The sequence below is a fragment of the Mastomys coucha genome, unplaced genomic scaffold (genome assembly GCF_008632895.1).
Source record: "Mastomys coucha isolate ucsf_1 unplaced genomic scaffold, UCSF_Mcou_1 pScaffold22, whole genome shotgun sequence".
Taxonomy (NCBI): domain Eukaryota; kingdom Metazoa; phylum Chordata; class Mammalia; order Rodentia; family Muridae; genus Mastomys; species Mastomys coucha.
The window spans coordinates 92,660,619-92,675,623 of NW_022196905.1; the positions used below are offsets into that span (position 1 = coordinate 92,660,619).

Here is a 15,005-nt window from a genome sequence, read left to right on the forward strand (position 1 = left end):
AAGGCAACAATAATAAACAAAATGGAAACTGACAATAATAAAACAATAAATACAAAAATACAAACAATAAATAAAACCACAAATATCTCATGAACCAACATGTCAAAACTGATTTGTGTCATGTTGTCTGAAGAAAAAGAATATATACTGGCTAACTTCTGCAGCTCTCTTTGTCTATACCAAACCACAAGACACATTATTCATTTTACAGGACTTATACATGACCCAGGAACAGAGGGTGCCACTGTTCTGAACAGGGTGACAGCAGCTTCTTCCTAGCACACAGACTCTGAACAACTCCCTGCCCCTTGCCTCTATCTCTCTCTCTCTTGTGTGTCTATTCCCCGCCTGTCCCCTCTCTCCTGGTGCTAGAAACTGAACACTCTAAGCAAGCCCTCTAGCACTGAGCGACATCCTAGTCCCCTGATTTTATCTGTCAAAACTGACTTGACCATGGTTTTGTTGCCGCTAAGTAAATGAAGGGAGGCAGGCTACTGTGGAGATCCCAAGGCTCCGTGACTTACGCTGTGGCTGAGGATAAGGTGGTAGCTGGCTGTGCATGTGGCCTGGAGATGTAGGCAATGGGGCAGTGGTATTTGGAATAACATTGCCATGCATTATGAAACCTGGAGGTGGAGGATTTTCTCCCTGGGAAATGAGAAGAGAGTAAAAGAGATTACATTTGGGATCAAGTCTCATCAAATAGCCCTGCAGTCTCTGAAAGGGAATTGGAGTTTATTTGTTTTTTAAGCTATTATATGAGAAAGCTGCATTTTGCCTATACTATCTTGCTCAGAACACAGTCTGAGTGATCTAAAGGTCCAAACTGACTGCAGTGAATGGCAATGGCAACGGCCTCATAACAGGGCTGAGAACACTGTGGTAACGCCAGAAGTTCATCTCTCCTAACTTCTATTTACTGCTCCAGACTCTAGAGATAAATAGCATAAGAGGACTTTTGGTTTTCTTCCATTTCTGCAATGCTTACAAGAAAGAGAAACATCTTCAGAAATTCAATTTAAACCATTATTTGAACCTTGGTTGAGATTTTTCTAGCTCAAGTAAATTTAGAACTGCAGAAGAAGAGAAAGGATAAGAAAATAAATTAATAGCACTAAAAATTGTCATTTGTATTCCACAAGCAATAAAATGCCCCAAGCAGGCAGGTGGATGCAGAGTAGGGACTGGAGAGGAATGAGGAAGAAGGGAGAGCATATATAATCATCTATATAATCAGGTGATCGTTCCATTTAGTGTTATATATAGTCAGTGAGCAGATATACCTGTGTGTCAGAGGGAGAGGCTGCAGGTGGATGGCTGGGGAGGGCAGTGGGAGTTTTGTTACTCCAGGTAGTGACAGTAGGGGCAATTCTAACCTGAATTGAACAAAGAAATACCAATCACAGAAAATAAAAAATAAAAACGTTAAAAGAAGAAACAAACAACTTAAAAGGGCTTAATAGCAAGATGCAAAGCAAAAAGTAAAAGCAGTAAGATTACATGAAGCAGAGCAATGGCTTCCAGGCCGCCTGGTTCCAACGGGAGGAAAAAGTCAACAAAACAGCTGGAGGGAGGCAGGGAAGGCAGTGTGAGCGCCTCAGTCAGTACAAGAACAAGCCATTCAAAAGTGCATGAAGGGCTGGAGAGGCAGCTCAGTGCTTCTCTTCCAGAGGATGGGGTTCAATTCCCAACACCTACAGGACAGATCACACCTATCTGTGACTCCCCCAGGGGGTCTGGGTACATGCAGGTAAAACATTCATTAACACACACTAAATGAATAATAAATGCAAAAGTAAATAATAAAGAGTGAGTAGGAAGAGGTCCTTAGGTAGAGAAAGAAGACACTCAGAGTAGATGGGTTCCATCTACTAGTGATCAGCAGCATGCTCCGTCAGGCAATTCACAAGGCGGAACACTTCCTCGGAAGACCCACACAAGATGGACCCTCCAGATTACTCATCTAATGCGGCCTTTACTAAGGAGTAACTTTAAGGTGCAGAGGACTCAGTGGTGACACTGAGCTGGCCTCTGCTACACCATGCAGCTTACTCTACAGTGCAGTCTAAAAGTTTCCTAAAACCTTCCTTCTTAAAGATGTATTTACTTTATGTATAAGTACACTGTCACTGTCCTCAGATGCACCAGAAAAGGGAATCAGACCCCATTACAGATGGACGTAGCCACCATGTGGTTGCCTGAAATTGAACTCAGGACCTCTGGAAGAGCAGTCAGTGTTAACTGCAGAGCCATTTCTCCAGGCCTTCCTAAAACCTTTTTAAGCCACCAAAATCCTTTTTGGTATGCAAATCCTTACAGAACTCCAGCAGAGACATATGCATCTAAAACACCTTTCCTCCTTCCCTCCCTCCCACCTGCAAACATTACTTTAAAACTTCAACCAGTCCTCAACGACTGAGCAAACATCCTTGTTCACTTGATGGAATTTACCTGCTTTTCTTAAAATACAAGACTGGTAAAAGTGAGACAATTGTTTTGTGATTTCGTTGTTGTTTTATTCTGAGACTGGATCTCAATACATAGCTCTGGTTGGCCTGGATTTCCTATGGCCATGAGGCTGGCTGGCTCTTCTCCCCGTGTAGAGCAAGCCCTGCTTTATTTACTACCTCAAGAAACATCTCAGTCTAAACACCAGCTGACTGAAAACTTGAACCAAAGTCTGGCCTTCAGCCAGCTGTGCGGTGCAGAGATAACATCTCTGGGCCTTGAACCCTGCATGGTCATGTGACATCCCACCTCTCTGTTGTCCTGGTCAACATTTCACTCCCATTTCCATGACAGGCTTTGTACGTACAATGTCCATAAGGGTAGAGAAATTATGTAGCTTATTTACCGGGATAATCCCTACAGCAAGACTACTCACAGACGAGCTGCAATAAATACTTGCAAAATGAATGGGGGGAAAACCCCAGAAACACAGTGTTCTACATACTAAAGCTGTATCTGCATACGATCTGAATAAGCTCTGTCCTTGTTCAGTTCTGAATAGGACTGATCCGAAGTACAAGAAAGAGAGTGCTAACTGATCCAGGTTTCTCATGATTTTAGATTTACTTTTCCTGTAATGAAAAAAAAAAACATCCTGTTGACTGTATCACCAAGTTGTTCTATCTGAAATGTCAACTTCACTATAAGTCAAGACTATTTATACATTATTTTTAAAGAGTATCTTCCATTTAAGAATATGAAGGAGGGCCGGGCAGTGGTGTTGCACGCCTTTAATCCCAGCACTTGGGAGGCAGAGGCAGGCGGATTTCTGAGTTCAAGGCCAGCCTGGTCTACAGAGTGAGTTCCAAGACAGCCAGGGCTACACAGAGAAACCCTGTCTCGAAAAAAACAAAAAACAAACAAACAAACAAAAAGAATATGAAGGAGGGCTGGAGAGATAGCTCAGCAGTTAAGATCATTGACTGCTCTGCTTAAAGTCCTGAGTTCAAATCCCAGCAACCACATGGTGGCTCACAACCATCCGTAATGAGATCTGACACCCCCTTCTGGAGTACCTGAAGACAGGTACAGTATACTTACATATAATAAATAAATAACCTCTTTAAAAAAAATGTGCCAAAAAAAAAAAAAAAACATGAAGGAAGGGCATGGTGTGGTAGCACACACATTAACTCTGGCACTCTGGAGAAAGAGGTAAGCAGATCTCATGAATTCAAGGCTAGACTGATCTACATACTAAGTTCCAAGCCATCGAGGGCTTACATGGTAAGACACTGTCAAGGAAAGGACAAAAAAAAAAAGCTTATCTGTTGTCTGTAGACAGTTTCTATATAAACTGTAAAAGCCAATAGAATCACATTTTGTGGCATAAACAAGATTAAATAAAACTAGCAGTCCTATCCCAACTCTCCACAGGCTTCAGTCAGTTCTCTTTACAATGGCAGTGGTTCACTCAGTGTCTGTCATCCAGTTATTCTTGACTGTGTAGACAGAGAGGACACAATGAGCACACCCTGGGGATGGGTACAAGAATGCTCAGAAAAGGCCTTCTAAAAACGAACCAAGTCATTAATTCATTCTCACTACTTTCCCTACATACTTTGTTAAATGAGTCCAGGGGAATTTAGAGAGCAGAGGTACATGTACAAAGGGAGGCCTGACTGAGACTGAAGAAACAGTCTCGCTAGGGAGATTTAGAACTAATTTAAACCAAACAGAAATGACTGCATGAAAGAAGTGATTTTGAGAAGCAGATCATAAACCCCTTCAGGTCCACTGAATGCAACTGTGACACCATTTGCTCATGTAGTCTCACTGCATCTCTTACCAAGCACATTAAAACCATCCATTTAGACAGACGCACACACATCGTCCCACATCACCTAGACCATATCACTCACATGGGGATAATATTGTTGAGTTTGAACTCTGGGCATCTGCGGGTGGCCAGCAACTGGTCCAGGCCTGCCCTTGGACAGCGGCTGCCTCTCATATGGGTTCTTAGACGATTCCTGTCCCGGCACAGGCTTGCCTTGTGCTCTACAGAGTCTGTCACGCAGCTGTACAATATTTGGCTGTAGGAAGTGGAAGAAAACAGAAGTGTGAATTGACCCAGCTATAGGGAGCACGTTGATTATTCTTGAAGTAATCTGATCATTCAAGAGACCCCTTCCAAATTCTTATGTCGAGCATTCTAGAAAAGACACTGCTACTCATGAGTCAACACCCTGGACTGGCACTAATGGACGGAGACACATAGTCAACTTGTCACTTGAGAGACAAGTTGTCTCTTTTGGATTCACAACTATATAGATTTATAAAATTTAAATGTGTATACACACACATATATAGAGAAAGAGAAAGAGAGAGAATGTATATATATATACACACATTTTTAGAACTTGACAAAATTTAAAAAGCAATGGACTACAAGGTTTCAGAAACAGTTTCCTATCTTAAAAAGAAAGGACTGCCTTTAGTCCCAGCACTCAGGGGCAAAGGCAGGCAGATCCCTGTGAGTTCAAAGCCAGTCTAGTCTATGGAGAAAGTTCCAGAATAACTACAGTTACACAGAAAGAAAGTGTCTCAAAAAAGAAAAAAAAAATGTTTATTTTATGCTTGCAAGTATTTTGTCTGCATGTATGTCTGCACACCAAGTCCTAACTCATACCCGGGGAGGTCAGAAGAGGGCGTCAGATCCCTAGAAATGGAGGAACAGATGGCTGAGGGCTACCTTGTGGGTTGTTCTGAAGTCCAGTCAGTGCCCCAACAACTGACCATCTCCTCAGCTCTAGCCTCTTGAAGATGATAAAGTCTAAGGCCACTGGGGAGGAGAGCCGTAAAGACAGCTCAGCATTTCCTGCTCATCCAGAGGACCCCAGTTGGTTCCAAGCACCCATGGTAGGCAGTTCACAGGCACCTACAATTCTGGCTCTAAGAGACCTGATGCTGTCTTCTGGCACCCAGGTTCTGTGTGTCTCTGTCTCTTTCACACAAACACACAGGGACTCACTGAACCAGGCATTCTCTGATCACACACACTGGCTGGCAGCCAGCCCCAGATATCCTCCTACCTCTGCCTCATCAGGCACAAGGCACATGAGTGCTGAGGAGCCACACTGTTCCTCATGCCTGCACAGCAAGCGCTCTGTCAACTGAAGCACCCTCTGAGAACCACACTTTATAAGGCATACCTTGTATGTATGGGAGAGGAAGTGTACAATAGCAGCAAAAACTCTAAAGAGTCCACTGAGATACATAGGGAACAGTGATATCAGCATTAAGGTTCTTTCTCACAATAAAGTTCATTAAAGTCCAAAGAGCAGTATAAAGAATAATATAGAGAGAATATATGTGATTAGCCTGCAAGACAGCTCAACAAAGAGGGAAGGGCACTTGCCAACAAGTCCAAAGATTAGATTTTGCCCTCTGGGTCCTACATGGGTGGAGAGAGTTGACGACTCTGATGCCATGATGGGTCATGGGACATGCACTGCGTCTCACATTAGCTATTGGTCAAAGTGTGCAACAAGCTTGGTGGAAGCAGGAAGACAAGCAATTCAAATCCAGCAATTCAAATCCAGTTTCGAGATCTTCTCTCAGAACAAATACAAGAAAATATACGTAATTATAAGTGATATTAAAAATACAGGGTTTGGGGCAGGAGAGGTGGCTTAGCGGTTAAGAGCACTGACTGCTCTTCTGAAGGTCTTGAGTTCAAATCCCAGCAACCACATGGTGGCTCACAACCATCTGTAATGAGATCTGACGCCCTCTTCTGGTGTGTCTGAGGATAGCTACAGTGTACTTACATATAATAAATAAATCTTAAAAAAAAAAAAATACAGGGTTTAAGTTTATGATTAGATGATCTATAGGTCTAAGCCAGCCTTAAGGTAAAAAGGTCTTGTACACCAATACAATGAGACCAACTGGGCACAGTGGCACATATCTGTAAACCCAGCCCTGGTAAGGCAGAGGTACGAGATCACTGTCAGCTTTATAGTAAGTTCAAGACCAGCCTGGAAACATGAGATTCTTAAAAAAAAGAAAAAGAAAGGAAGGAAGAAAGGAAGGAAGGAGGAAAGGAAGGAAGGGAGAGAGAAAAGAAAAGTGAGTTAACATAACTCCAGCACTAGGGAGGCAAAGGCGGGGTATCTTTAAATTTGAGGTTAGCCTGGTTTACAAAGTGAGCTCCAGGATAGCCAGGGACCTGTCACAAAAACAACACAAAACAAACAATGCTGAAGATGGATACTAGTTACCTGGTTGGTGTTGTCAGGCAGAAAGGCCAAGGCTGCGGCAATGCTGCCCTGGGCTGCCAACAAGCTAGCATACTGGCTCATCTTCTCGGCCAGCAAGGCCCCGACAGTGTTTGTGTCCAAGGCCTGGGTGAGCTGTACAGCTTTGCGGAGGATGACAACTTTCTCAATCAGATCCTAAACAAGAAAAGCAAGGGAGAATGAGAAAATCAGAGACTCCAGCACATGTGCATGAAAGCACAGGAAAGAAACAGAATCAGTAAGCTTCCCAAAGTCTACCAGAAGTGCAGCACCTACTCTCTCCCTACCTGAACAGCACACAAGAGCCGAGCACCATCTGGATGACGGCCAGCGAGGAGAAGGAGAAGGACACCTGCCTCTCATGGTCAAAGTGCAGGCCAAAATCTTCTAAGCATCCTCAACCTGCCAGACATTTGCCCAATGATCTCAGACACTAAAATATCCAAACTAAAAGTGATGGGCAGGTACCCAACAACAGACTCGTCTCCTAGCAAGCAGAGAAGGAGCCATGTTCAAGCGTACACACCATGTTTCCTGCAACATTACTACGAAGACTCACGAGAGGCACGAGACCTTTATAGGGCTCGCCACATGTTCGAGTTCAATGTTCCTCCAAAGGCTGGCTCTACTGAGGAATGGCAGAACCTGGGAGACATGGGCCTAGTGGGAGTTCCCTGGGGGTATCCCCTGAGGGAATGGTTTCTTAGCCCCTTTCTGTTACTTTTCTGCCTCCTATGGCTCAGCCATGTGCCCTTGCCAGAGACCCGAAGCCATGGGCTACTTACCCAACCTTTGACAGGACTCTCCAAACCATGAACCCAAATAAAAAAGTCAACTGGTCCAGTCATTTCATAACAATAATGCAGACTGACTAATATGGTTGTGGCAAAGCCTGTGGAGCTGTTCTTGGAGCTCTGCTCTGAGGGAATGTGCAGGACACTCTCCCCTCAGTCCACAGACGGGAAACATGGTACTTCTCAGAACACTTGGAAGAAAAGCTTGCTTTAAAAAAACAAACCTGACTTTTAGTCTCAAAAGAATGATCTTTAAAACAATGACTCTGAGGCCGGGCAGTGGTGGCGCATGCTTTTAATCCCAGCTCTTGGGAGGCAGAGGCAGGCGGATTTCTGAGTTCGAGGCCAGTCTGGTCTACAGAGTGAGTTCCAGGACAGCCAGGGCTACACATAGAAACCCTGTCTCGAAAAATAAACAAACAAACAAAAACCCAAAAAACCAAAAAAAACAGTGACTCTGGATAAATTTATTTCCAGAGAAAAATAAATACTACCCTGAGCTATCGTAAGCCTGCCCACTAGGTGCCAGACAGTCTCCACAGTTTGGTTTCATTCTGGTCTCTGTGGTAGAGCTAACGGAGTTCCATTTATCTCGGACCTCACATTCCCTGATCATAAGCTCCTCAGTGTTGGGATACCTTCCGTTCTCCAGGCCATGCTGCCAATCTCTGCCAAAGGTAGGAGCTTAAAAGCAGAGCAGCTAAACCCTGGGCTTCCTCCAATGTCCCTGCCACCTACTGCTCCAGTAAACTGCCACACACCACCTGACCCCACAGCTTCATCCACTCCTGACTAGCCTGTCATCTCACACCTGGCTTCTTCAAAGATAACAATGAACAGACATGATGATACATCCAGAAAGGCGTATGACAGGTGAAAGCAGCAAGCTTCTAGGGCAGAAGCGTTTCTAGCTCAGCGCTAAGCCAGCTGAGGGCGCTAAGCCAGCTGAGGGCGCTAAGCCAGCTGAGGGCGCTAAGCCAGCTGAGGGCAGGTTAAAACATAAGCACCTCTTGTTGCAGAGACACTAACCTGGAGAGACAAGGGGTTGCCACCATCCTGAGCCTTTGTCCAACAAGCAACTAATCTCTCTACATTCCCTGCACAGATATAGCAGAGGCAGGCCTGAGTCCGCAGGAGGCTGTCTCCTTCACTTTCAAGCCTGGCTCCCAAAACATCTGTGAATTAAAAGAAAAAACAAGGTAAGATGACACCCACGTTCATCTATGTGTGAGGCTGTGAGCAGCTCAACAGTATCTTCAGAAGCATGACTAGATTTTACAGCCAGTTAGTTTTAGAGTCAGAGAGAAACACCATCATCCTAAGTGCACAGTAAATTGTTTTTTTGTTTTTGCTTTTGTTTTTAAAGATTTAACTATTTATTATATGCAAGTACACTTATATGTATATGTAGCTGTTTTTCCGACAAACCAGAAGAGGGCATCAGATCTCATTACAGATGGTTGCGACTCACCATGTGGTTGCTGGGATTTGAACTCAGGACATTCAGAAGAGCAGTCAGTGCTCTTAACCACTGAGCCATCCCTCCAGCCCCCCAGAGTAAATGTTAAATGGAGACAGACAAAAGCCGCAAATGCTCCTGTCTAACTGCACACCTGCTCTCCAGCAAGTAGGTTAGAGAATAAATGGAAAATTTTGAACAAGAAAGTCTGAATGCACACATAGAAGAAGTTGTCAGTGGTGGCTTAATGCACTACACATAACAAAATTTTAGAACAATATATAGTGATAGCCATGCCAGCAAGAGAGCGTCCGAGTCTCCTCAGCCAGCAAGTCCGCCCTGGCCTGCAGTGATGAAGTCCACCTGTCACAATTAGACAGCGATCCCTACCAATGTCTGCTAAGAGCCATGCGTGTGCCAATCACAGACAATGAGAGGAGGCTGAGGAAGTGATCTTTGCTCCTCACACAGCTAAGGAGCAGAGGCCAATATATTCTGCTCTGTCCAAAAGCACATCTCAGAAGAAATTACTTTTTTTAAAAAATTTATTTGTTACATATACAGCGTTCTGCCTGCATGTATGCCACCAGATCTATTATAGGTAGCTGTGAGCCACCAAGTGATTGCTAGGAATTGAACTCAGAACCTCTGGAAGAGCAGCCAGTGCTCTTAACCTCTGAGCCACCTCTCCAGCCCAGAAGAAATTACTTTTAAATGACATATTCACTCTCTTACCCCCTCCTTCTGTCTGTCTGTCTCTCTCCCTACTGAGAATCAAATTCACAACCATGAGTGTTAAATGAGTGAGCATTGCCTACCTTTGTATTTTACAATTCTCATCTGTGATTAGACAAAGATTTCTAGTAAAACTCCTGAATCATGCGCACCGGGCACCTAGGCAACAGTGCCACAGGCAGCTTGTTTCTTACCGCACAGGGACGAGAACTCGTCTGGCTTGGCGTAAGTGAGTACTGCAGCTAAAGCCTCTTTCCAGTTTTTAAGATCACAGGACTCAACAATCTCCTTCCAGTTCTTCATCACCACTGCAGTGATAAGCTTGGAAAAGGAAACAGGAAACATGAGGATGAGCTTATCTTTATACTCCTGCAGTGCTGTGGTCTAACCTGGGGTAATCACTGCCACATTGTCCCATACCTTTCAAAATGACTGCTTATGGTTTTCACGACAAATCAAACACCAGCACAGTGAAAACATGCTTTGAACCAAATAAAAGACATTATTGTCCTTCAAAAAGAAAATTACATCAATGTATTTTATAAAGGGCCTCAGAAGAAAGCATAGGATACGAAGAAAACAGAAAGATGTTCCTGGGTCTAATGGATCAGGAAATGTTGTCTAAGCATGGAGCCTTGGGAGACATTATTGGAAGGACAAGGAACTTCACAAAGAAAGGGTCAAAGACCAGATCAGGCCCAGTGCAAAGGCAAAGTAGCACAGAGTGTTTGTTACAAAGGATCAAGGCCCAGGGCCTCCTTGGTGGAGGAGAATCAATTCATGCAAGCTGTCCTCTGACCTCCATAAGTACTCCATGGCATATGTGCATGTATGTATGCACACACAAAACCTTACATGTAAAAAACAAAACCCAAAGCCTTCAAGGCTTAGGAGTGCAGTGTGGAAGATGGGACTGACATGCTGCCAGCCTGACAGAACAAAGGGGCATGCACATGTGGTGGCCTGGGGACAGCCACCACAGACTCAGGATTATAATAACTTTACAACAGTAATGTCCACGCTGGGCATGGTGGTGCGTGCCTTTATCCCAACACTAGGAAGGCAGAGGCAAGTGGATCAAGGCCAGCCTGGTCTATAGAATGAGTTCCAGGACAGCCAGGACAGCCAGGGCTACACAGAGAAACCCTGCCTGGAAAAAAATTTCCAAAACTACTTTTCTGAGACATGAAAAATAACATCAAGCTTAAAACTGTTCCCAGCTATGCCAGAGATTCCAGTAACTGTACAAATCTTTAGGCATAACGGAGGTTTTACTCACTGTATAAAACAATGTTGTTTACCTATGTGAGGAAAACATTCAAATGAGCCTAAAGAACCCCAGACTGGGGCCTGATACATCTTGATCAGAATAGTGTAGAATAAGTCAGGATATCCCAACAGTCCTTAGCAAGGCACAAGAAGCTTACACTGTGATAGTGTCTACAATGACACATGTGTCTATGTGTGATCTTGACTCTGTCAGGAATAGTCTACAGACATGCAAAAAGGTATGGGAAGATGTCCACTAACTTCTGGAAAAGGTCAAGAGATAACTACAATGTTTACCTACAGTAAACCTCTGGAAATGTTTCAATTTTTTTAGAAAGAAATCAAAACACTGGAATTGTTTCACATAAACTACCATTTCTGTGTCAAACCATTAATTCTTTACTGTATCTCAATTATCAATAACAATAACAACAACAATAGGACGTCACCTTCATAAGCAGAATAACCAACAGTCTTAAAATTCTGACATTGAGGGGGCCAAGGCAGAATGATTGAAGGCACAGGGAAAGCCTGGGCTATGTAGCAAGACCCCAGCTGAAAACTGAATATAATTTTGGGGGGGAAGGGTAGATTTGAGACAGGGTTTCTCTGTGTAGCCCTGGCTCTCCTAGAAGTCATTCTGTAGACCAGGCTGGTCTTGAACTCTGAGATTACTAGCCTCCTGAGTGCCACATCACACTCAGCTAATACAAAATTTTGTAAAGTATATCTGTATTTAAGTGTGTGTGTATGCTACTGCTTATTCTGAAAAGTAACATACCCTGGTAATTTTACTTTGGGATTTTGCAAAGTATTTCTTTTGTGTTTGAGCCAAGAGTTCTTGTCCACCGGCTATGGCTAATATGATGGCATCAGCCATTCGGTTATCATGCAAACAAAGATCAACTGCACTCTCAAAATTGCCCGTCAGCAAAGCCCGGGTAATTAAGCCGTCAATATCTGTAACAAGAAAACATAGCATCCACATTAAATAGAGTTTGTTACCAAAAACAATGACAAGAAAACTATGTACAACAGACTTCATCCACAGACAAATGGAGAACACTAGCAGATTAAAGTCCTAAAGTAAGCTGTTAGTGTTTATGGCAGCTATGGAAGTAAGCAGGATGTATGCAGAGTAGCACTTTCTGTATCAGTAAAGGCCGCTTAGGTGAGTGAGAACTCACTACCCTTTTCCAAGGCAAGTTCTTTCTTAACCCCGCCTACCAACAACACATTCTAGTTATGCCTATTGGTAGGCAACTGAAATCCCAGGTCTTGTGAGGACGAGACAGGAGGATTGTGAGTTCGAAATCCTCAACCGTGTGCTGTACATACTCACACTCTCTCTGTCTTTCTCTGTCTAATTTGAGCTGGAAGACGACTACTCTTACATCTATGCCCACGGTACTTACCCCCACTGACAGAGATGTTAAACGTCCCTCCAGCAGAGGGTAGAAAGTCACATTCCTGTTTTTCCTCTTTAATGCGCTAAAGACATAAAAGGATGCAATTTAGCAAAATGGAAATCACAGTAAATTTACTACTAAAAACCCTGTGTGATTATCATCCACCTAGATGACACACCACGTTGTTTCACAAAGTTCCCACATCCAAGTTTACACTAGAATCCGGGCCTTCCTGACCCATTAATTCCCATATGAAACGGAAATAACCAAGCCATCCGAGACACCAAATCAGGTGTGCACACTCGCTACACATATAGGAAAAGATGCTGCCAAAAGTAAAGAAAATTTTTTTAGATCCCCCCAACCCTGATCACTTCAAGGATGCAAAATAGACATGCTTTTAATTCTACTGTCTGCAGATCTGTCTATGAAATTTTTTTGTCAAAGTTAAATCACGAAAACAAATCACTTGGCGTCTTCAGTACAAAGGTAAAGCAGGGTGTGGGGCTGACTCAGGTACGGAGCACAAGCCCAGCCAGTGGGTATGGTCTCCAGAACCACAAAAACCAAACACAAGAGGCAGTATAAACACTGTTTTTAAATATACAAAATTAAACTGTTCATTCCATTTTCCTTTAAATTAGATATATATGGAACAGCACATAGCCTGGCTGTATGTGTATATGTGTGTACATATAATCCTATTGTAAAGGTTACAAACTGTGTGACCCAATTCAAAATCTGAATAAAAAATGATCTGAAATTCAAAACACCAAACTTTGAGATCAGGGACTTTACCCTCCAGAATGTGACATCCTCTATCAAGCTGTAGAGTGGGGTCCAGCACAGGCTTATCACCCCTACAGCAGGAGCTAGCCCTCCCTCCTCCCCACTTCAGTGTCTACCTAAAGTTTATATTAACTATGCTGAGGGGTGAACCAGCTATCCATCCTCACTATCTCTGTTCACAAGTTCAGGGCTGGAGATGCACATCAATGGGAAAAATACAGAGCCGGGGATGTATGAGGCCTGGGTTCAATCCTCAGGACTGTACAAACAATACCATTTTTCCTTTTGCTAACTTACCATGTTCAGATGTGCTTTCTATACACAACTAATAAACCTTTATTTATGAACTCCTAAGATATTAGTAGGGCCCCAAATGTATAATTTCTTATGTACTGAAAAGCTCAAATATACAAGATACTATATTGAAAAGCAAACAGTACCATCGAGACAGAAGGGAAGATTCTTTTCCTTTTTGCCTCATTTGTTTCAAGCATTCAGAGTCTGCACTGATGACAGTTACTTGGCTAAGTGAATATTTCATCATTGATTACTCTTCATGCATGACCGAACAAATCTTTAATTTGATAAGTCAGTTAATCTATCTGCATGCAAATGAACATGCTTGTAGGTATGTATAAATTTCCCTAGGTATCTCCAAAACCAGTTCAAAGGTTAAGGAAGATTTTACAATGCTCTTAACTTCCTTCTTAAATTCTAAGAATTGATTTCAATAGGAAACATATTTTATATTCCGTTTGTAGTAGCCCAAAATATTCATGAATTATGTTTGTAAGCATTTCATAGTCAAGATATTCCCCTACCATAAAGAGCAATGGAAAAGTCAAAGATTAGATATGAAATAAGAACCAGATTAATTTTCCAAGATTAAATAAAATTAAAAAGAGAAAAAAGTAAATTCTAGAATTAGTTGTTAGTTGGGGGGAGAAAGAAAGAAAATCAAAGGGAAACAAATTAATGATACAAGTTTGGATCCAAGGCCTCTTCTCAATTAGTTTTGGGAATTCCCAAGCACAGCTGAGGACACACAGTGAATCATCACAATCAGTTTAGTTTTATACGCTATTCTTTACTGGTATTCCAAATCTGGACTAATTTAGAAGCCTCTATCACTGACAGTGGGTGATACAAATTAATGTGCTGAGAAAACAGCCTTAAGTTGACATGCAAGGCAACTGCATTTCCAAATAAAATATCTCTCCAGGTTAGCATCTTGGCAGCCTCCTGAGCCAATTAAGGAAATCTCATATTTGCTGCTAATTTTAAGCCATACAATCCAGAGGCTGGGCCAAGGAACTAGAGCACAGAGATACTTCTGTTACATGAGGCGAACAGACTCTTTCCCTATACATACCTGAGAAAACAATACATTCAAACACAGTTGGCAACAAGTAGTCAAGAATGTCCAAAGTTTCAAGTGAGATACACAATTATCATACAGTTGTCCAAAAGAATATAAAAAATCAGTACCTCTCCCAAGAGCTGCTCTTCGGCAGCAGGACTCTCCTCCCCATCACTCTGCGCTACTTGGTCAGAGTCCTTAAGAGCCTTTGGTACATAAAACAATCAGAGGAGTTGAGGAACGCAGCATTAGAGGTTATTAGTAACAAGAGAGACAAAGACCCAACCAACCACATCCAGAGCATGATCATAAGGAGCACAGGCAAATGGACTCCGGAAACAACATTAAAAGGAGAGCAAGAACTACCACCGCCAATGTCTTCCTTCCAGTTACCACATTTACATGACATACAAGAGCTTTACCTTAAGTATCTGAACA

General features: G+C 42.8%; 1 protein-coding gene across 19 annotated transcripts in view; it reads right to left on the reverse strand.

The window, feature by feature from the left end:
• The window catches only part of Sec31a (SEC31 homolog A, COPII coat complex component), a 58,245-nt gene that overhangs the window by 14,269 nt on the left and 28,971 nt on the right, over positions 1-15,005 (reverse strand). For 6 of the 19 annotated variants that reach the window (XM_031336948.1, XM_031336954.1, XM_031336945.1 and 3 more), the window contains 8 exons: positions 14,696-14,773; positions 12,425-12,500; positions 11,791-11,969; positions 9,935-10,061; positions 8,576-8,721; positions 6,735-6,908; positions 4,371-4,544; positions 525-648 (listed from right to left, as the gene is read on the reverse strand). In XM_031336948.1, coding sequence (XP_031192808.1) covers positions 525-648; positions 4,371-4,544; positions 6,735-6,908; positions 8,576-8,721; positions 9,935-10,061; positions 11,791-11,969; positions 12,425-12,500; positions 14,696-14,773 — 1,078 coding nt within the window. Of the gene's footprint in view, positions 1-524; positions 649-1,283; positions 1,377-4,370; positions 4,545-6,734; positions 6,909-8,575; positions 8,722-9,934; positions 10,062-11,790; positions 11,970-12,424; positions 12,501-14,695; positions 14,774-15,005 lie in introns of all 19 variants that reach the window. The other 13 variants (XM_031336956.1, XM_031336957.1, XM_031336951.1 and 10 more) reach the window with 3 other exon arrangements.